At 35.1% G+C, this 23,842-nt stretch overlaps 2 protein-coding genes across 3 annotated transcripts in view; one reads left to right on the forward strand and one right to left on the reverse strand.

Annotated features, from left to right (window-relative positions):
- Nucleotides 1–138: 138 nt before the first annotated feature.
- Nucleotides 139–1,014, reverse strand: LOC137918638 (pre-mRNA-splicing factor Syf2). The gene has a single exon (XM_068761473.1). The coding sequence runs from the start codon at nucleotides 914–916 to the stop codon at nucleotides 203–205; it is 714 nt and encodes a 237-aa protein (XP_068617574.1). The 5' UTR covers nucleotides 917–1,014; the 3' UTR covers nucleotides 139–202.
- Nucleotides 1,015–1,308: 294 nt separating this feature from the next.
- Clic (chloride intracellular channel protein 5) overlaps nucleotides 1,309–23,842 on the forward strand; it is a 77,910-nt gene continuing 55,376 nt past the window's right edge. For both annotated transcript variants that reach the window (XM_068761486.1, XM_068761487.1), the window contains exon 1: nucleotides 1,309–1,459. In XM_068761486.1, coding sequence (XP_068617587.1) covers nucleotides 1,391–1,459 — 69 coding nt within the window. In that variant the 5' untranslated portion in view covers nucleotides 1,309–1,390. The remainder of the gene's footprint in view (nucleotides 1,460–23,842) is intronic.

The raw sequence follows: 23,842 nt of genomic DNA on the forward strand, positions 1-23,842 counted from the left end.
CCATCCACAAGATGAACTTATGACCTTATTTAGGTAGTCGGAACGAGTCTCATGGCATATCTATTGAGAAAGCCTAAGTTCAGCAGTGGACATCTTATGCCTAAAATGATGGTGATGATGAAGATAAAATTGTTGAAATAGACGATTATGTACATTTAATACAGAAGTATTTACAATTTAAGAGGTAATCACTAATTATACATTAAATGGCAGTTCCTCTCTCCAGATTTTGTTTAATTTCAGCCGTATGTTCTCCATAGAACCTCTCCAACTTCTTGTTGAACTTTGCATTTCTTTCATTAATGTAGTCAATATCCGCATCATCGTTGTGGATGCGTCGACGGGAGTATTTCGCTCGCTTAGCTATCTGCCCTTCTAAGTCATTCACCATCTTATCAACTGCATCCTTCCGATCCTCATGCATACCATGAATAATAACGTTGGGTCCACCGTAAAATGCATCACCATACTTTTGTTTCTGCTTATCATACTGTTCCATATCCACTGAGGGCATATTCTTTACAAGTCGATTGTATTGTCTAACTGTAGCCTGTTCGTAGGTGGAAAAACCTTGATCGGGATTTTTTTTCTTTTTTTTACGTTCGAGTCTCTCTGCTTCTGTTGCGGAGATATTTAGTAATTTGACTCTGTCATAATCCTTTCCTTCTTTTGCAGCCTCTTCACGTTTTTTCTGATCTTCCATTAACCATTCCGCCTGCCGTCGTTTAGCTTCGTAATTTGGAGGAAGTTTGTTTCTAGCTTCTTCAGCAACAACTTCTTGATGATTGTGACTTCTTGCTTCATTTCTCGCTGTGTGGAGAGAACGTAATCTTTTCATGCGTTCGGCTTGTTTCTCAGCAAAACTCATTGCTTTACTTTCGGACGCCGAATCTTGTGCTACTTCTGTTGTGCTCATTTTAAAGATACTTATTACCGAGTTAAAATAATGTAATAAAAAACACAACGTGAATCTATTTTCTATTTATATTACGTTTATTAAACTAATGACAGGAGGCTATAGACTAACAATATTGTTGGATCACTTACCATAAAGGCATAGCATAGATTATATCAAAATTACCAAAGGAATCATTCTGTTATAAAATTTCAGTTTTACTCTGTTATTTAAACTTCAATGCATCTTTATATTAAATAATGTAATTTTTTTATTGTTTATTTATAAGTGTGTACTTATTAAATTAAATTAATTTAGGTATTGTCAATATACAACGACTGTTATTATGAAGTTAGCTGTGAAATGACTACTGAGTGAACTGAAGTGAGCCAGTTTCCCAAGCAGTCAATCGGTGTTGTTATACAGTGACGGTTGTGTGTTGTTGTGCGACAGAATTACATATAAATATAAATTCGAGTGTACTTTAAGTTCACGATGTCGGATGAAATCGCAGAGAATGGTACAGCGAACGGAGACGTACCTGAGATCGAGCTGATCATTAAGGTAAAGTAACATTTGCACGTGTTTATGCGCGAGACCGAGATCTGCAATATATTCAGTCAACACGGCAACGCGCAATCAGCTTTACAAGACTTTGAGGTGTTGGCATAAAATATTGCAGTTACCTCTCCACGCTATTATAAAAGTTAATAAAATTGTATTTTATATATACCCGATAGACGTATAGAACGTCGTCAAGTTAGTCATATTATATGAAAATGCCCATGGTACCTCTCCATGAAAGTGCATTTCGCGCATTCTTTTTACGCGTGATATTTGGGTCATTTTAAATCTCCATAAGGGATTCTAAATAGTCAATTATTTTCTAATCTGATCCTTATAAGATTAAGATTGTACAGAAAGTGATAAACATTTATTATGTAAAGTGTGCAAATGACTAAGGCAAATTTATATACTAGTATTGTGTTGTATTGTACAGTACAGTATTGGTAAAGTACTTCAGTCCGGCGTATTGTATTGGATTATATTTACTTTTTGAATTAAAGACTGTAATAAAAACGTAATAAAACTCATTTCTACTTAGAAATTTTATATTATATAATAGTTATTTACACACAAACTGGTGGAATACTTTAGAAGGTTTTCTAGAATTAATACTGCATTTAGTTTTTTTTTAACTGAAGATATTATTTTTATAGTTAATTTCATAAAGATTCAAATAATTTAATTAATTTTTTTCACTCCGTCATATATTATTAATATATTGCAAATATCTGTTTTTTTGTTACCTTTTTTGGTATTGTTTATGAGTATAGGTCTGGTTTTGAATTCTTTAGCTTTAATTCTAATGGAAGTGTTGTTTTTAGCAGAATAATAATGAGTAATAAAGAACATTCACTATAAAACACCTATCATGTGTATGTAAATCTATTTGGAGTAAAGCCAAAATGCAAAGTTTAAGATCCATTGTTTATATTCATGAACAAATTGGAGAAAGTAGTTTTGTGTGTCAGCCAGTCAATGTCAGACTCTTGTCTATGTAACAAAATCTTTGCATAGACCCCATTAATACAAGAGATTAGTGTATATGTCAATATGCTTTTAATGTTTTTCAATGTATTTTCTAATATTAGAATTTCTTATGATATTCTGCAATAGTTTTCCATATTACTGTTTAAAAAAAAGAGTTGGTTAACAAAAATGTATAACCTTAGCCTTTTGACTAATTATGTAAGTATTTATTTATTAAATGGAAATGTATTTATTAGCATACATAAATAGACAAGGAGTGCTAACCTACTACATGCATGAGCAGGTTGCCTTTAGTAATAAGTCAAAGGTAATCCTAAGATATCTCATATCATTTTTAAAATAGTGCATGAAACAAAATTTTGTCTATGAGGTATTGTTTAATGAATGAGGCATAAGTTTATAGAAGCAAACATTGTCATTTTGGTAGCCCTGAACTGATTTAAATGACTTTTACTGGAAAGCTCTAACAAAGACTTTTTTACAGTGATAAAGTTAAGTAATTAAGATGTATATTTATACCATTTAAAAAACTAATAATAAATGACTGGTGAGATGTTTTGTGTTGTAACAAAATGTTATATGATTTAATACATACTTTAAATTTTAAAAATTTGTTATAAAATACATTTAGAGTTCTTTGCATTTCCTATGTTGCCATTGAAATATAGAATTTTGCTTGATGTTTAATTATTTTAAATATGCAAACTGGTAGAAAATAATCTTTTAAGTTTGCCTATTGTAGGTGTGCATACAAAGCTATGACTATATTTATTGTAACTTATATTTAAGTATTAAAAATTAATGTAATAGAAAAACTATATTAAATAGCTCTATAAATAATAACATATGACACAAACAATTTATGTTAAATTGATTGTAGACAATTAACATATTATATATTTGGTGGCCAATGTCCTCTAATATCACAAATATTGTAAAGAGAAGGCAGTTCTGTTTATGAATATTAAAATCTGAAGCCATAGTTTTAATCTTTTCACTTAGGCGTCACTCATAGAGTGATATAATATTTGTGTTCTGAATCTCACAAGTCATATTGTACATAACATTCCAAGTGATATAAAAGAATTTGTGATATATATTTTTTTAATGAAAGTATACAATGGTAACAAATTATATAAACAAAATATGAATATTGTATGCTTCTTTTATAATTGCAAAAACTTAATGAGATATGATACTTCATATATATACAGTTATTTATAATGTACATACATTTCCTTCACTTCTCTTTACATATATGGCCTCCGAAACATCTATATTGAGAGTGGTGCAAAATTAGACAAATTTGTACAGAGGTCTTCATAAGTGTTTATAAATCCAATTAATTAAATTTAGGCATGTCATTACCTGAAGGACATGCCTAAATTTAATTGGTTTGTCTGAACATTTTCTGTCTAGACTTGTGTGGATGCTTTTACAGGAGGCCTAGTTAAAACTTAGTATCTTCATAAATATAAATTGATATGTAATAAAAATAATAATTTAATTTATTAATTGAAGATTGTTTTGTAACTTCAAATAATAAGTAAAGACACGAAACCAAAACAACGAAACCTCGAAAATCTAAATACGCACAGTGAAAATTAGTACTAATTAAGGGACGCAACTTTAAAAAAAAATTAAACTAAAACGACGCAAAGCCGAGGTGTTGGTGTATACGTAAATATAATAGTTGATATTTACGATTATTATTATTATCAATTATCGACTATAAAATGATGCAGATTAATTGCGCAATGAACCGATTCCTACAGCCTGCCGGCATTCCACGGGAGAGAGCGCATGTGCGCCTTTGAAACAGAAACCAGCTTCAGCGGGGAAAGTGACATCGGGCACGCCTATCCACTCGTGTAAAGCGGACCCAAGTCGCTGACGTGGACAGGTGCACCGGGCCCATATATCACGAGAATGCTAATCAAACCGATCAAGTCTGCATCGCCCCCGTATGCCGTGTTTATTTGCTATATGCTTTAATGCACTTTTCTAATAGTTAATTGAGCGTGATAAACATTCTAAGATAATTTAATTTGTGCAATCTGCAAGTACATTCGATTCGAAAGTTTTTTTTCGCTATGAAACTTTCATAGTATTTTAGTTTCTTACGTCGTTGAATTGATTACCGTTCATCAATCATTTCAAGTTTTTTACAAGGCAGAAAAAGGAAATCGTTGGATATGTTTCGCTATAAATTTGTAATTTAATATTTTTGGTCTCGCCGAAAATAGTAAATATTCTAGCTACTCCACGTCCTCTTTGTTCTAATTTAACACTATCTCCCACATCAATATAAAAAAATGTTTTCTTTTTCAGAGTAGTTATTTGTTATAATTTTGACTCAATATTTAACGATTATTTATAAAAATAAATTTACTATTTCGCACGCTATAAGACTTTAGTAATATTCAAAGTATTATTATTGTAATACTTTGCGATTTCTGTATTAATTTTAGTATTATTGATTATTTATTAATATTTTATATTACGTTTACCACGTCAGCTAGCGATAGGTGTTTTAGTTAACCGTTTCTTGTCTGAAGTCTTGGCCAAAAATATTACATTTTGTTAGGTTAGGTGTATTATTAGTAGATAAATTAAATAATCTCTCATATTAATCAAATGGAATGCATTTGTTGGCTTGGTTTCGGTTGAAGTTGATGCTGTTATCCCGGGGGCGTTTACAGCTTCATCGTAACTGAGTTCACGGAGCGGAAGAACTTAAAAATAAAACAGAAGCTAGACAGACGTATTCCAGTTGTACGATGACGTTCGCACGTAGTAAACCGCTCTACCCGAGTAGAGCTGTGTAGTGTTGATGTTGTGTATCGGCTTGGACGGCAGCGTGGACCACAGCCGTGCCAAAGATTGCTCCGAATCCAACTTCGGTTCGCCTACGCTGTTCGCAGTTAGAGATCGGGCGGCTGCCCCCTAAGACCGTGTGTTGTGGTGATTTTGATATATAGCGAATGACGCGATGTTCTCTACGGAGTGTCGCAGGTGAAGTGGTTGCTGGTGCTGTGAGGTTAGCGCTTGCAGTGTTGTTGGTGTCTGCAGCGAGTGTGATGTGGTGCGTGTTCAGTGGGAACCCTATGAAAGGCGTGAGCAAGAATTGCATTAATGTTGAAAAAACTAGATCGTCCGAGTGTCCATTAATATGTCAGTTCATTACCATACAACTTCGTATAAATATTTTTTTTGTCATTGTACCTTTCAAATCGATATCTCGATCAATCCAAAGATATCTCGCGCCGGCTCCAAGTCTTCGTTAACAACTGTCTTCGACGTTTTATCGGTATATACTGACATGAGAAAGTCTCACGCATAGATCTCTGGAAACGCTGCGGTGAGATGCCGATCGACCAGCAGATCAAATGCCGCAAGAGGAACTGGATAGGCCACACGCATCGGACCCTGATCACATACCGAGGCAAGCCCTGGAATGGAATCCTCAAGGAAAGTCAAGAAGTGAACGCCCAAAGCAAACCTCGGACGGACTCGCTGTAGAAGTGAAGGCAGTTGGAATAACGTGGAGCAAAATAAAGCGCGAAGCTCAAGGCCGCTCGGGATGGCGACGTACTGTGGACGTCCTTTGCCCCATTTTGGGGACATAGGAATAAACGATGACCTTTCAAATCGGTCGATTATAATGAAATTAGTGAGCTGTTTTTAAATGTTGTGTCTTAATTATTGTTGTAATTACTCATACACTTCTTGTCTGTAGAAAAGCGGACGAATTGCGTGTTAGTTTTTACAAATGAATGTTAAATGCAATAGCGTGCGTGTCGTTTTTGCAATGCCCTTGAATTGGCTGCACCGTAACCATAAACTAGTAAATAAGTCAAACTGTAAGCAGGCCATTTGTAAAGCATTGTGTAGAGACATAATGTAGCAGTTTGTGTCGACTTTATTCTTTATTCGTTTTTATTACGATTCTCACGATTGTGTAAAAGCGTTATTTTATTAAAATGTATTAAATATATTTGGTTTGACAATCAAATAACTAAGTCCTGAGTTTTTATCCTATAATTTTTATTAACAAATAAATTTCAAATACAAGAAAACACTTCTATTCTCGAGCAATCCCAACTTTGGTACAATAAATTATTTGCTAAAATTAATTATGTTCAATAAATAATTGTTCATCATCATGTTAGCTGATAGACTCCCATTGCAAGGCATAGGCCTCTGCCAATGATCGATACCATTATCGATCCTGCGCTGCTTGCAACCGGCGACTTTCCGCTACCTTGACTAAGTCGTAGTAATAATTTTACCTTGACTAAGTCGTAGTAATATACCACTCAAAACAAAATAGGGCCCACCATCATTTTGCCCCTTAATTTATGTGCATACATGATTATTAAATTTTTACAATTAGTCGATGTTGAATTAGGGTTTTACACATTAAGTAAACACAAAATAACGTTTGAATTGTTTAATTTTACCGCAATACACTCAAATACACATTTTTAGAGAAAATGAGCACTAAGTAGACTGTCAATAAAAACTTTTATAGTCACTGTTTGTTTTTAATAAACTTGCCGGGAGCTTTTCTTTAGTATCGAGTAGGACCTCCTTTGCTCCGTATGCACTCTGAGCCTATCTGGAACACTCTCAATCAGATGAGTGATGTTTTGGTTGGGTATTCATTCCCAACAGAGTTTCAGCGCGTTTATGATGTCCTGTTGGCTGTTAACGTGGCTATGGGTCTCTTTAAGACTTCTTTTCAATTAATCCCATAAATGCTCAATCGGGTTGAGATCGGGACTCATTGCTGGTCAAGGTAAAACCGAGATATTGGCATCAGAAAGTGCCCTCTGAGTGACCCTAGCTGTATGCGCACGAGCGTTGTCTTGCATAAACACAAAATTATCACCTACTCTTTGTGAATATAGGATGACATAAGGTCGGATTATTTGCTCGACGTAACTGGCTGCAGTGACCGTCCCTTCGTTCAAGATCACCAGCTCTGTTTTGCCTAACAAGCTTATACCGCCCCATATCATCACACTCGGGCCCCCAAAACGATCAGTACCGTGCATGCATGGTTCAGTCAAACGTTCTCTTACTCAGAAGAGTACTCAGACGTGTACGTGTGTGGAGAACCACACACGTACACGTCTGTCACCGCTAAAAAACTTAACTTTACACTCGTCTGAAAAGAGTACTGTCCTCCAATTGTCCATGGTCCAGTCCAAATGCTCACGCGCAAACCTCAAAACGTGTTGCCCGGTGAGCCCTTGTTAATTTTAAACGAATAACACGCATCCTAAAATGTTGCCCGTCCTCGTGGAGTCGATTCCGAATGGTTTGACCACTAACGCGTGTGCTAGTAGATTGCCTTAGCCGGGATTGCAAGGTCCGGGCGGTTGTCGTGCGGTCCCGGCGCGCAGTCAATCGAATGTACCGGTCTTCTTGAGCAGTTGTGGCTCGAATCCTTCCTGATCCAGGTCTTCTAGCCTCACTACCTGTCTCCTGGAACCGCTCCCATACGCTTCGAATAGCTCACCGTGACACACCAAGGCGAGATGCAACCGATCTTTGCGATTCTCCCTCTTGAAGCAAAAGAACTGCTGATTGAAAATATTGCGGGTATCGGTTTCTTTTTTATCTAATACAAACCATTCAGTAATTACATTTAGATATAATAACCGCCTTTAAAACGTTCATTTAATTTTAAATTGCAGCAATTCTAAATAAGTACATGTCTCCATATCAATTAACGTGACTTTGCTGGATTTATTACACGCTGTAATGTGTGTGCCGATAAAATAAACATGGCCGTGACGAGAAATATTTTTTTATATGACTACCTACGAAATATCTTATTAAAATTGTAAAAAATAATTCCATTTGAATTTAAATTAAATGACTAAGAATTGTTGAAATAAATGACTTTATCGGGCTTGGCGAGGTCTTTTGGTTTCGTAGGAGTATTTTGATTGTGGTACACACTAAGTACTGATTTAAACTTAAAGGAGTTTAAATAACGTCTAACCTCTTTGATTAGATTTGTTAGTCTAATTTTTTAATGGAAGAAAACTTAGTCCGGAGTGGTATACCACTCGTGAGAGGTCTTCCCAGCCATTCAGTGTCTTGACACTCGGGAACTGTTTATATTAAAAAAATATTATAAAGTTTTTTTTTAATAAAGTTAAAGGTGGACAAATGACAATAGGTACTAATAAATGTTGCCACTGAACGCATGTACACGTAATGACAACATAAAAGAAAACATGTTTCCCTATAAAAAAAAAAATTGTTTTATGACGGTACTCATTGATGTTACATCTGTTACATGGATTTTAATCGTTGTGTTTATTTATTTAAAAACTTTTTATACATTTTCGTATAACGGAGAATAATTCCGAAGGCATTCTCTGCCAGTTAACATTTTGGGCGATGCAGAGATAAATTGATAAGGTAGGTGAAACTAGTTAATATCATGTAACACTAGAAATAGAATAAAAAAGTAAAATCAAATTGAGATGGAAGGGAATTACATAAAAATACATAAATATGCTAATAGCTACTACAATATATATATATATATATATATATATATATATATATATATATATATATATATATATATATATTTATATATATATTTATATATATATATATATGTACATTGCACTAATATCTATTTAAATATCTACATATACCATTTATATAAATATAATAAAATTTAGCTATGGTGATGATTTCGTCAGCTTGTCAACCAGCAGTTCTCGAACCTTCGCTTTGCGCAATGATTCCTGATCATCATAATATTTACTTGTGATTGTAAATAATTTAATAGACACTGTAAACTTAGTGACTTTACTTATATTATCATACCAGTCGTGTACTCTTGCCAGAGTGGTCGTGATCAGATCATGACCGGTTCTGATGCCCTGGCTGCTCTAGTTATGCGTCGCAGTTCGGTGTTTGGCGGAGTGAGACAATTTATTTATCGAGTTTTTAGTTTCACCATCATGCTGGAGAGCGTTCATAAGATTGCTTGCCTCCCACTTTGCCTTGCACCACGGCACGTTCCATTGAATCCTCGCTACGGGTGACATGTTCAAACAACTTTAGTATTCGTATTGATACAGTCAGCTATCATCTCTATTTTATGTTGAGTTCTTTATAATCATTTAAATAATATCAATGGAGTAAATTAAAAAAAAAACCAAATAAAAAATTTTCGACATGCAATTGACTAAGCAAGAAAAGGACCAATATTTAGCCAATTCCGCACATGCAGTGGTAGTCGTGCAACAAAGTGCACCGCCCGCCAGCCCGCTGATAAATGCGTATGCCGCAAACAATTCGAATTACAGAACTGCCACCGTCAAATCACTCAACACGTGTTTCACCCCTCCACGGGGCATCTTCAGGAGTTATGTTACACCGATTAGTGCCAAACACAGACTGTCTGGGGTGGACTGTGCGGAAGTGGCTAAATATTGGTCCTTTTCTTACTTAGGATGGACTCCCGCAAGGTAACGCCTGATTCCATTAAATATTTAAAATGCAATTGACTGCCGTTAGGGCCAAAAGGTTGTTGGGTGGTGACCACGAGCCAGTAACCAAGGCGTGGGTAGACCTCTAGGTAGACCAACGAGACAGTCAAGGTCGGTAAGGCGCTGGAAACTTGCAGCGCAAGATCAGTTATCTTGGCCATCTTTAAGTGAGGAAGAGAGCCTTGACAGAGCGAGCCTGATGACTGTAAACTTGGTATCTTCATTAATTAAATATAAAATATAAACAGGTTTTATTTCATTAAATTTAAAACAGAGTTACTATTGCAAATTGTAACTATTTTATATAAGTTGATAGTAAATTGTTTTTTCATGTTCAAGGTTAAAGATTTTAATAGTTTATTGTCTCGAATAATCTATTGTTATTGAAGACTGCTCTGATGTATACAGTTATCTATTGTTTTAGTAAAAATAACCTATAGATCAATGCTATGCTTTTATTTGATATTACAAACACTTTGCGAGCTATCTACGAGCGTTTGATGTTCGTAGAGAAAATCTGTAGTTTTAAATTAATAAAGTTATGCATCACCTTTCTATAGCTTATTCTAACCTAACCTAACCTAACCTAACCTTTAATGTTGGGTGAAAAAGATGTGATTATGCGAGAATAACCGGCCGAATTTAATTTTTAGGGTTTGGGAAAATGCGTATATGTAACGTATTATAAATTTATTTTGTAATAAAGTTCTTCTGCAACGCGAATTGTAAAGCACTACGAGACGCGGGCCGAAATATCGGCTCCGGTACTTTTCGCCAGGGTAGCAAGAGCCGATATATCGTCTCCCGGCATTAAAAGGGTTAAAGGGATAAAATTTTGCATGTTATATTAGTCTGCGTCATAGTCTGTGGATTTTTGAATATATGAGTCATTTGATATAATATATCCCTTCCAGGTTACTTTGGCTTCTCATTACAAAGATTTACCATAAATTTATCGAGGTAGTGTTTATATAGGAGATGGCTATGATCGGATTTATGCTGCGAGACCGAACCAGATTAAAAGAGATCTACAGAAGAATCAAAATCACTGGCGTAGCTCGAAAAATTTCTCATCTGAAGTGGCAGTAGGGGGGTACATAGTTCGCGCAAACGATTGCCGTTGGAACCGAAAGGTTCTTGAGTGGCGACCACAAGCCGGTCGAAGCGACGTGGTTAGGATAAGCCCATTAGATGGTACGGCAACATGTTAAGGTCGAGGAAAAAAATAAGATGCCTGGTACCAGGTCACTGCTGCCCCAAAGATACGACAAGATTTACCCATACAATATTTAGAAAACAGCACATTTCGAAGCGACACCAACCACATTTCCTAACCATACCAACAATGGCGAGGTGATTTTTTAAAAGAAAAATTGCCGTTACATTAATTTATTCTATATTACTTCATTGGACTGTTGTTGGTCTCGGCACGTATGCCTTTCTCTCGCTTCCCGCCAAAATAGTCGAGTTTTTTATTTTTTAAACGTTCTACTTACATTCTTAATTTATTTACCGTAAATGTAAATATAACAATATATTATGCAGGTTTATTAAGTTAAGCAACTTTGTATTCTGTTTATGTAATGAAGAAATAACAAATTTAAAATGTGTATAAATAAATCACTGGATCTTATTGGCAAGCTCACCCTACACGATCTATAAATCTATCTAGATCTATACTCAGGGTTTCTCTAAGAGTTCGAATCAGGAATGAACAGATATATAGATGAACAATAATATTAGACATAGCCCAGTGAATTGGCAAATTGAACTTGCAGTGGGCAAGCCATTTAACCCAAAGTTGACAGGTTCAAGGACGCACGCCATCCACAAGGCTCCGGGGCTAAAAAAGGAGGAGGTCATCGTTGTCCGTCGAATAACAGACACCCTCTGACTGTATAACAATGTCCATCATATGGTGCAATATAATCACACGAAATCGTGCGTGGAATACACGGATGTGACTCAAGATGCGATCGCAAGATACATCGATGTGAATACAGCAACCACCGCACAGATACTGGCGCACAACCTTAGGATGGCAATATGGAGTAGGGATGAGGAAGTGGTCGCACGAACCGAAATTTTTATGGCGTCATTAAAAACAAACAAGACACCATTGATTTTAAAAACAATAATCATAATAATCGGTTCACTTCAACTTAGTTTTAAATATTTTACGATTTAAGTTAGTAAATGTTTTAAAAGATTTAAACACTAACATGCAAAATAGTGAGTAAAAGAAAGTTCAAAGGCATGGACAATTGTGTCTTTGGAATATAGTTCTTTAAAAAAGACACCACGGAGGAACTTTAAGTCCTTCGGAAGACGCTGAATGTAAGTCGATTGGAAATCTAAGGGAGTGCCATATGTCCAGCAAATGGCATCTTATGGCTGAAATGATATTCATAAATAAATCAAGCATTTATTCAGCCAAATAATGTACGTGAATAATTGAAAATATTATAGTTGAAACGATAAAATACATTTATCAGTATTTCAATTATCAGCTGATAACTTAGTTCAGATATGAAGTATGGAATAACGATGGATATATTCGTGTAATATTCAAAAACCAAAAATTAACAGTTTGCTTCATGGCAGGTGCCTAACTAATTAGATTTCTCTTTTAAATCGCCCAGAGAGTCTAAACATTTTTACAGTAATTTATGAAGCTAATAGTTATTATAAGATCTAACTATAACATATTTTAAAATAAAAATTAAATTATCAAATTTTGTGTTATGGTAAATACCAACATTGATATTTTAAATCTAAACGTCACCCGTTTGCCCACAGATTTTATGTTTTTTTTTAGTAAATACACAACTTATTGAGTACTAATAATGACATAAAATATAATATAATACACAGGACTAACCAATTTCTAATTTTATTTGAAAAATAGTGACAGATACATGATAAATACAAGAAATAAAAATAAACTTGTAACGTACCTACATTTCGATTTAAAAATTTAACAAATCTTTCATTGGAATGGATGTACGTATATATATAAAGTTCCACAAGATATCTTAGACATTTTGTTTCTTATTTTTAATTCTAAAAATAAAAGTATATTAATAAATATATCTTATTAGCATTAAAGAGTTTTGGTTAGAAACGTGTGGAACTTTATTGGCTTATTTACATGATTATTATTACAATGTATATATGAAAAATAATCGATAAATTTCAAAAACAGCAACAGTTAAGTTTCTGGTCGACTTTTAACAAATCAACGTTCCAAGCAGGTCGTAGCTTAATCCTGTGTTAAAATAACAGACGATTCAAAAGCACATGTAAATGTCTACTAGAATATTTTAAAGTTTTTATTTTGAAGACTGCTACCCAAATGGCGCTTAGCTTCATCACCACTATTCATCATTTCAACTATAGGATGTCGAATGCTGAACCTGTGTGTCCTCCATAGATTTCCACTATGATCATCCGTACCTTTCATTTTTATGGTAGTAATTTAAATGGTAAAGATATTTTAAACTGCTACATTTTCTAGAAGATATTTATTGTGTTTATTCTTACTTGAAGCAACAATTAAACATTTATCAATTTTTAATTAGACATCACTATTTTTCTTTAATATTTTCTGAAACCGACTGTATTACGATGTTTTAATAGCGATTACGTGATTTAGGCAACATTCCGTGACAGTGAGCAATTATAAAATTGCATTTGTTATGCGAACCGATAGAATTGCGAGACATCGATGCGTGTACCCGATTTCGCGAATACCATCTATCATCTCAAGCTTCGTGTAAACTAAATATTGAAAGCAAAAACTCTTAATGAAACACGAACGCATGCTCAAGGCTCCTTCGCTATTGTCTTGTGTACGTCAGATAAATTATATCTATTCTTAAGTTCCTACTCGGCAGAGCAATTCAGCTTGTTTTAATCTATTCACTTTGATATACAGGCTGATTTATTATAAACTTTAAAAGGGTCCATCTACAAAAATCTTTACAACTTTTACATCTATTTACAATCACCTTGTTTACGTGACATTATACAGGGAGAGCGTATCACTAGACATGTACACAACGATTTGTTATAGCTGTAAAAGCTTTAAAAGAGTGAATGTATAGTTGGGCTGTAAGTAAAAAAATTTAAAGCCTTTACACCAATTACCAATATTTCTTTTATATTACAATGCCACAGCCTTATTACTTCTGGCAACACAAAGTCTAGAGTAGTGTGTCCAACCTGGGGTAATTTGCAAAATGTAGTCGATGCGTGTTTAACCCTTTCGCTTTAATATAAAAATTATATATGTTACATAGTAAGCGTAAGAATTTTAGAAAAGCCAAGGAATGGCATATAAAAAGGTTGGAACACACTGGTCTAAAGGAATAGACAGTAAACAATAATTAATTTAAATATGTAGTAAGTTTTTTCTTACTATATAATCATTAAGGTATTTTTTTACCTCTAAATCCATTAATATTTGAATCGGTTGTACCATACGATTATTTACAATAAATGGACTAAACATTCACCCCTTCAAAGCTTTTATATCTATAAACAATCATCCTGTATGCGTGTCTATCCAAACGCGATCTGTTATTTTGAAATGTTTTACGTAATCGCGTCAAATGTTAGCAAATCGGGTTGTGAACTCTAAAAATATATTCCGTTTGATTCGTAACTGTGTAAATGTCGGTCGCGAATGATTTGTGAAAGAATCTATCGGCTTACGGCCGTATGTCACGCGCCAGAACCGGTCGCTTATGAAAAATATGTACGAAACTCGAGCCATTGTAACCTCCGCAACATTATACACAATCAGCGTAGCCTTGTTTACAAAATGTCATTATTACCACAGACTATCCTCACTCGACATTTTCCAACGTGCCAGTTACTTTAGAAGAGCCTTTTATTTTTTTTTTAAGCAGTTTAGATTGTGTAATGAGTTTTTATATATTTCTTTTTAATTAGTTATATAGTAATTTAAAAAGATTGTTAATTTACAACAGAAATTATTATTATTCCTTTTTATACTAAATATTATATTTTTATATAAAGTATACTTAAAGTTTAGGTGTATTATATAACATATAGGTTGATTGGTGTAAAGGCTTTAAAGGAGTGAATGTGTGATATAGAAATCTTCTAGACAAGCATGTACCATTGTAGACCTCGTCGTCGCTTAACATCTGACTAGACAGAGGTCAAATCGCCTATAAACCATATTAAATATATAACTTTTTGTCAGCAAAAAGGTTTATAGTATTATATAATAGTATATTTTCAATTATACTGAAATATGAAACGTTTTAATTTATATTGGAATGCGACAGGCAGTATAAATCTTAGGCAGATAATTAACAATAATTAATTTTAATTTTAAGTAATTCGGATTTTGAAAACGCTTTTTTTTAACTATCATTATGTTTTTATAATCTCTAAAACCATTATTATTATACATTAATGACGGCTAAAGAGTAGTACGTTCACATCTTTAAACCTTTTTACAGATAACCTGTCACCTCTGTATAACAATTAAAAAAAAACCTTCCTAAGATAAAGTTTACAATGTATAAAATATTAAAGGCAATGGTCGTAAACAGCCGTATTAAATGTGCGAATAGTAATAATTACTTTTTACAGTTAGGTTAGGCGTCGAAAGTGAAAGGTTACATTCGATTATTGCATTCATGACTATCGAATTGATGTTCATGGCCGTCCGTGGATCGAGACGTGTCCGATTTACGAGTTGCGATGCCATTACGATATTTCGAAATTAATCGATTATACAAACTTTTTAATTTCTACACACCATTTTGTCTCGCTCTTGCTTATTTTAAAATACGTTCGCATCTTATTATTTATAAACACGGCTGTGTATGGCTACAATCATCATGATCATAATATCAGCCAATAGACGCCCTTTGCAAGGCATAGTTTGACATGTAGTGACAACAGTCAAACATTTTATAACTGGTTTTTTTAATAGTTCTTTAAGCTGAAAAAAAAACGAACGCCGAATGAGACGTACAATTTTTATATATAAATAACTGAAGAACTAATAGTATACACCCACCATCATCATCATAGAGAAGCCTATGCCTAAGATGACCGATCTTAGGGGACACCAACCCCCGATCATACTAGGTAGAAGCGTTGCTAGTTTCTTTTGCCACTTCTTCTCCTAGAGCTAATTCTTACCGAAGTGGTAGGAGTGATATTAGTCAGGCAATCGCAATCGGTCAAGCCGGGGTTTGGCCTTCTCGGGCGCTTTTATGTCCGAAAGCTATCCGGGTTTTAGCCCAAGCCAATCTCAGGGGACACCAACCCTCGATCATACTAGGTAGAAGCGTTGCTAGAGTTTCTTCCGCCACTTCTTCTAGAGCTAATTTTTTCCGAAGTGGTAGTGGTGATATTAACCAAGCAATCGCAATCGGTCAAGCCGAGGTTTGGCCTTTTCGGGCACCTTTATGTCGGAAAGCTGTGCGGGTTTTAGCCCAAGCCAATCTTAGGGGACACCAACCACTGATCATACTAGGTGGAAGCGTTGCTAGAGTTTCTTTTGCCACTTCTTCTCCTAGAGCTAACACTTAACGAAGTAGTAGTAGTGATATTAGCCAGGCAATCACAATCGGTCAAGCCGAGGTTTGGCCTTCTCGGGCGCCTTTATGTCCGAAAGCTATGCGGGTTTTAGTCCAAGCCAATCTTAGTGGACACCAACCACCGGTCATACTAGGAGGAAGCGTTGCTAGTTTCTTTTGCCACTTTTTCTCCTAGAGCTAATTTTTACTGAAGTGATAGTAGTGATATTAGCTAGGCAATCGCAATCGGTCAAGCCGAGGTTTGGCCTTTGAGCGTCTTTACGTCGGAATGCCAAGCTGGTTTTAGTCTGAGCCGAGGTGATCACCGAAGCGATCTAAGATCTCGGCGGTCTCCTAATCCGGTAAATAGCAGTGTGTAACGGTCCAAGCCGAGGCTCCCTCGAAAGCCTGTGACCTTCGCTACTTTAAAACAGGTCTTAGGATAAGCGCACTCTACGCCCTGCTACAACAAAACTGCAAAATCTGCAAGTGCCATTTGAGCAGCATTGACAATTCGGTACAAAAAAATCGAAATCATTTCGACCTTTGTACAATGCTATACGAAAATAATATAATCTTATGATATGTTTTACTGTTGGCGTGCCTATCTAAAATAAATTCAAATATGTGTTTCCAATATACATTAACTACTTTTGTGTGTACTTAAAAATAACTGTTCTTTTACTTCACGCATATCGTAAATTTGTTAAGTCGAGGCGAGGAAGAACTACTTTCAAATCAATTAATCAGTGATGAGAAATTTTATATCCTAAATCACCGCGTAAATTATTATTTCGTGACTCTAGTAGCCATAAAACAATATTTTAAATTTGTAGAAAAGTAATACCTTCTCCGGTTTGTGTTTGAAAGGAAAGAAGTGTTGTTTTGGATATTTGCGTCAAATTAATTTAAAAAAAATTGAATAAATTTGAATCATTCAAGCCGTTCTCCAGTGCCCTTAATATCATATGTGGTGTTTCATTTTTGTTTATACAGGGTGTGTAATGAATTCATAATACTAGAGGTCCTAGTAATCTCTTATTGGTCGTTTATTTTCATTGCTTAAGATCGAGCCTATCTTTGAAAGCCTTTGGTCGTGGATTAGACGCTCCTGTTGCCTCCACAGATCTCTTTGATCAGCATTTCTGAGCGCTTCCGTCACTGTGAGGCCCGTCACCACCCGCACAGACATCACCCACCTGGTTGATGATCGCCCTCATGGTCTATTTTTTTCTACCTTTCCATCGAAAACCAGGTTATATAGACCTAGCAGTACAGTAAGATTAATGAAAAAGTTTTTTCTTTGAGAAACTTCTTATTTTGGACAACGATTGTAATATTTGTTAAATTTTTTCATCTTTTGATAGCTGTACTATTAGACATTCTAGCATAATCCATTCTTTACGGGTCACCCAGTATACTACCAGTCGATGAATGAGTAGATTTCGGATTTTCATATTACACAAAATAATTAAATTCTACTTTTTACACGGCTCATGTTTTTTAATAACAATTTTTTATTGGTAAAATAATATTTTAATGTTAATTATCCTTTTACGGACGAAAGCAAATATAAAAATCGTAAAAATGTGTTAACCTAAGTAAGTATCCGTTCGTTATAAATTGTGTAACTAACACAACTTTGTTTAATACAATGTGATTTGTTATATTTGTGACTGCTTTAAAGGGGTGAATGTATAGCTCATTTGCTGTCAATTCATCTATGTTATCATCCTATCTAAAAATCATTGTTTTCAGAAATAATAAATTACATAATGGTTTTTGTATGTATATATTTATATATATATATATATATATATATATATATATATATATATATATTATATGCATTTCAAAAGAAAAAAATATTTTTCAGTGTGATCACTTTCCACAGGTTGATTGGAAATGGTGAAAAAGTTTTTGAAGCAATATTGCTGATAAATGAACTGTTCATTCACTAGTTTAAAGCTTTTACACACCGGACTCTGTGTTTGACACTAATCAGTGTAACATAACTCCTGAAGATGTCCCGTGGAGGGGTGAAACACGTGTTGAGTGATTTGACGGTGGCAGTTGTGTAGTTCGCATTGTTTGCCGCATGCGCATTTGTTAGCGGGCTGGTGGGCGCTGCACTTTGTTGCACGACTACCACTGCATGTGGAAGTGGCTAAATATTGGTCCTTTTCTTACTTAGGATGGACTTCTGCAAGGTAACGCCTTATTCCATTAAATATTAAAGATTTTACACCATTCAATCACCACCGTATATAATATTGAATATATGTGTAACAGTATGACAGTATTTATATATAGATACGATAACCTTCTGTCATATATTTTTTCAAAGGAAACAGGTGACAGTCTTCCCCTGTCGTTAGGAAGGGGACGGCGTGTGCGTCGGTTTTAATTTGTTGTCGATACAAAAGAAATAGTAGGGGTTGCGCCGCCTCAATTATCCGTTTGCACCTTGCGTGGTAATGCCATTTTATGAATAAGTCGGATCAGTTTAGACACGTTTTGTTTGCCTTTAAACAGTAATTGCCGAGTTTAATTATATCTAAAAATATGTGGTTTTCAAATGTACATTATTCGTCTATAATTAACGCGCTTATCTTAATTTCGAATATCGAGAAAATAGCTTCGGTACAGTACCCGGCGATAAATATTGCACATCGACCTTTGGATAGAGACAATCGGCCAATTTCGGCTTCGTAGAGCGTTATCTCTGTCCCACATGTCTGTGTCATAGGTAGTGTGGGACAGAGATAGTGCTCTACGAGGCCGAAATTAGCCTATTGTCTCTTTCCAAAGATCGATGTGCAATATTTATCTTCGGGTATTGTAGCGTGGCTTTGCGGACATTAATAACATTATTTACGACTTCCGATATAAAATAGTTTTCTTGTGTTCCAATAACAGTTTAACGTTTTGAGAGATCCAAAGCTTCTGCAGATAAAGCGACAACTCATGTTATTATACACACAAAACATATAAATGTGTTTAAACCTCTTTTTCTGGGGAATACTTGTATGGAATGTGTCTCCGCTTCGGGGGCAACGAATAGGTTATCCTCTCCTACCGGCTCCATGGTCGAGACGCCTTTTGTTAAAACTACAGAACCGCTTTCTCAGACTACCGCAGTTTTAACGGCGGTGGCCTAATGCTCCAATTCCTTAGACTAGAGCTGCAGTCCCTCTCCTCCCATCATAAATACGCAAGAGTTAGTTCACGTGCCATCGCAGGGCCATGACAGACTTGCGGCGGATGACCCCGAATCCATCATCAAGGCCATGTTGTGAGTGTTGGAGAAGGGCGCGGTATAAATGTGTTTAACTCTGCTATAATAAAATTTCAGCAATCAAGTCACAGCTTTCACGCCGTCATATATTTGTAGTTTATTTTTTAAATAATATTATTCTATTTCTTTTGGTTGTTTCACTCAGGCCTTGTGTCTCTTTTTAACTCCTTGATTCTATCAATTGTGTTCTGTTGCTTGATGAGTGCTTCCCTAATCGATGACTCCAGGTCCTGAGATATTTGGTCTGGCCAGCGTTACGACCTCTGGGTATCTGTTTTTTTGTTTCACTTTCCCTGTCACTACTGTCGGTTTCTTGGTGTCAACTGTTATATAGATTAAAATAATAATTTATCGTACTTTCAATTTTATCTGGAAACAGAAAACATAACATAAAAACATAAAGTAAACAAAAGTGACATGAGCGCTTTTTTATTTTTTTTTGTGGTCAAAATGCATTTTTTCTAGCATCAAGCCATTGATTGATTTGATTATAAAGTTGTAAGTAAAAAAAAACTTGAAATAACATAGTTTTAAGCATGACATATGAAACACTTACCTTATATCAATGCAGTACATGTTACATGGAACGTATTAAATTTAACAACTTCATGTAGTTTATAACGCCAAGCCCTTAGCCTGCGGGTACACATATGGCGGACAGTTCCCGCGCAGCTGACGGCCGTTACGACGCTTCCATATTCAAATTCGAAGCGATGAAAAAATCGTATTATAACTTAGCTAAATGTCACGTCGATTCTGCCACGCCTTTTAATTGTATTAGTGGCCAATAATAGGTAAGCCAATTAATTAGTAAACTTTATTTGTATTTATTTTTAATCGTTTTCTATTTTGGAACCTGTTTGCCTTGCTATCGTAGGTCGCGGTTTCATTCCCGAGATACAATCTTAAATTCATACTTTTGTTATAATCTTATAGAATTGACACTGCTTACAAACAAGTTTCTAGAGAATAAGCAGCAGCGTCCTCTGTGTACCATAATACCACAGTGCGATCCCTAACACGCCTGCCAAGTGTGGCGATTATGGTATATCTCCCCATAGATATCTTTGTGGGTTGAGTTTGCTTATGTAAAGTTATTGCATATGGACGCACACTTTATTTTATAACTTGTCACATTTCTTTGCCCTGTGATGACGAGATGTAGACATCATACTCCAACCTCCTTTAGCACACTAATCACACTTTTTTGAATAGAATTTACCATTTGTTGACAGCAAATGAACTGTACATTCATCCCTTTAAAGCAGAGTTCCCCAAACTTTTTTGTGTCGTACACCCCTTGCCATGTTTTTACGTGTTGGGTAGACCCCCTACTTACCTGATATTGATTTTCTGTAAATTTATAACTGTAGTGAAGTTTATTGTTAAAAACTTGTAACGCACGACTCTCAGGTTTTTCCAAATTCAAAATGTATTGTGACTACAAAACGAATACCAACATCCTACAACTTACAAAATTTTATAAACATTTATAATATTTTTTTTACTTCAAAGGTACTTTTATAAATAATGTAAATGTTTTGATATTATAAGATAGTATGATGTAAGTAAATAGGTAATATCAGTGTATGTGTTGAGATCCACTATCGTGGACCTCCATTTTCATTTCATGGACTCCCAAATTTTTTTTCGTTGACGTAGACCCCTTGCAGGTTGTCATAGACCCCTAGGGGTCGATATAGACCACTTTGGGAATCACTGCTTTAAAGTATTTACAGCTATAACCAATGACACTGTATACAAGAATAATAAAGATAATCATAAATCATCGTAGCAATTCCACTAGGAATGCCTTTATAGTGTATTCAAGAATCTTCATTAATCGTCTCGCGTGTTCATACTCCACGCCCACAATAACTTTCAGCATACATTTGTGGATTCCATGTAAACAAGGCTCGTGACAAGCGTCCATGTGCCTGAGTTACCTTATATCATTTTCATGCGTCGATAACATGAATAATGTATGTAATTTTTTTATATGAAATCATCGTGACAAACCGTCGGACAGTTCGTCTGAAAGTGTTTTCTCCGATGGCCATAAAAACTGGTATGAATAATATGATAAAAATTGTCAGAGAAACTTGTTATCGGCTGACAAGTTTTTGTTTTGGTAAGTGATACGTCGAGGAGTAATATTAAAGTTAAGCTTATAGTCGTATGTGATCGCATCAGATGTGAGGAGTAGACATTCGAAAGTAATCAACAGTCCAGCGAATTAGCAAGTTGAAGTGACAGTAGGCAAGCTACATAGCGCTAAACAGATGGCCACTGTGGTTTCAAGATTTTGTAATGGAGACAACGCACCGGGAAGCGCATGGTTTGACTTCTACCTTGTTAATGTCGTCTGAAGATGTGCAATTCAGGCTTTTAAATAGATCCGATTGGAGGCCTGAACCAAGCCTATACCCTGCAGTAGACGTCTTATGCTTAAAATGATGACGATCGTAAATAGTAAACTAAATAAAAGTACAGTGTGTACCATTCAAGTCGATAGCGCCCCCGAGCTTATTTACTGCAAAGTAGACTGTCAAACGTTATTAAGATGCGTTTCAACCACATACGGGAATGCGTTCGAAAGGGAAAAAAAGGTGAATTAAGGAAAACACTTTGTCTAATTAGGATAAGCTATACAGGTTGATTGATATAGACGCAAAAGCTGTAACGATGTTTATATGTAACTGATTTGTCAGCAAAGAGCTTTAAGGCTTTTACACCATTTCCAATTAACCTGTTTAAATCTTTATCATCACTCTGAAATATCTTACATTTATTTACTTTTTTATATTGGAATGCTTCAGACCAATAGCCCCTGACTACAAATTCTGCAGGGTCATAAGAAGCTATTTTTAGTATATTATCACTTTTCCGTGTACCACTAAAAGTTCCATTGAGTTCTCATTACAGTTTATATGTCAAAAATACTTGAAAATTAATATTTGCACAGTCGACGATAACTTCTCTTCTATGTTCAATTCTTTGACGGTCGAAAAGTTGGTTAGGTTGGTTAGGCGCCGTGCATGGGATTTTGAGCTTCCGTCTCCAGGACCACATCTCCCGGGCGTCAATTTTTTGCCGATTCGGAATCTTCAGCGTCCAAGTCTCAGCTCCGAAAAATTGGAAAGATCAGGCTTCTCATCAGTTAATTCTATATAAGCGTGTGTAGAAAGATTACAAAAAGAACGAATTTTAAGCGCTTTGAATGGATTTTCATTAATAAATATTAATTGTAAATTAATCTCAAGCCACTTGGCGTCAAAGCTGTAATGATAATACCCACTAGCCTATAAACTTAATCACTTTTTTCTATCCGCTGCCAACGTAGTAATCAGGCAGGAACATTGACGGCAACACGATAACGTATTTAATAGAAGGCACTATTTTCCTAGAGAATAACCGTGCATGTTAATGATTGCTTTTATCATTATTTAATGACTGTTTTCAAGCTTATAGTTAATTTACAGCATTAAAATGGAACGTGGTATCTATAACTTTAAAAGCAATACTAATAAAAACTTTATACAATTATAAGAAATTGTATGTATTTAATGTTTTCGTTAGCAAACCAATATGTAATGAATTTTTATGCAATGGAAGAATGACCAAGAGGAATAATGGCGATATCTCTTTTTATCCTGCAGAAGGATTCAGGACTGTCGCTATATTTTACCTTTCTAAATATTTTACATCTATAACCACCACATCTATTGGGGGGACTGGAAAGTAATGTCGTTTCTGTCGACATATTTTACAGAAAAACCGACTGATTTTTACCGCTCCGTCATTAATTTTGTATACCAGATGGCAAAAGGTTGTTTATAACAAAGGTGAATATATGGTTGATTAGAAATAAAACTTATTAAAAATGTAGTCGTGTGAATTTAACTTAAGAAAGCGACTACTTTCCGGTCCCCCTAATTAAGAAAGTGTGACTTCAAAAATGAATAAATTCTTTGACGTCATTTGTTTTTTAATTAAACTA

Source organism: Battus philenor, unplaced genomic scaffold (genome assembly GCF_028537555.1).
Source record: "Battus philenor isolate CCGP_79_NKW_IND1 unplaced genomic scaffold, ilBatPhil1.0.hap1 SCAF_15, whole genome shotgun sequence".
Taxonomy (NCBI): domain Eukaryota; kingdom Metazoa; phylum Arthropoda; class Insecta; order Lepidoptera; family Papilionidae; genus Battus; species Battus philenor.

Bases quoted from the DNA above. Each gene is read 5' to 3' on its own strand.
- LOC137918638 (XM_068761473.1), bottom strand. From the start codon at position 916: ATGAGCACAACAGAAGTAGCACAAGATTCGGCGTCCGAAAGTAAAGCA.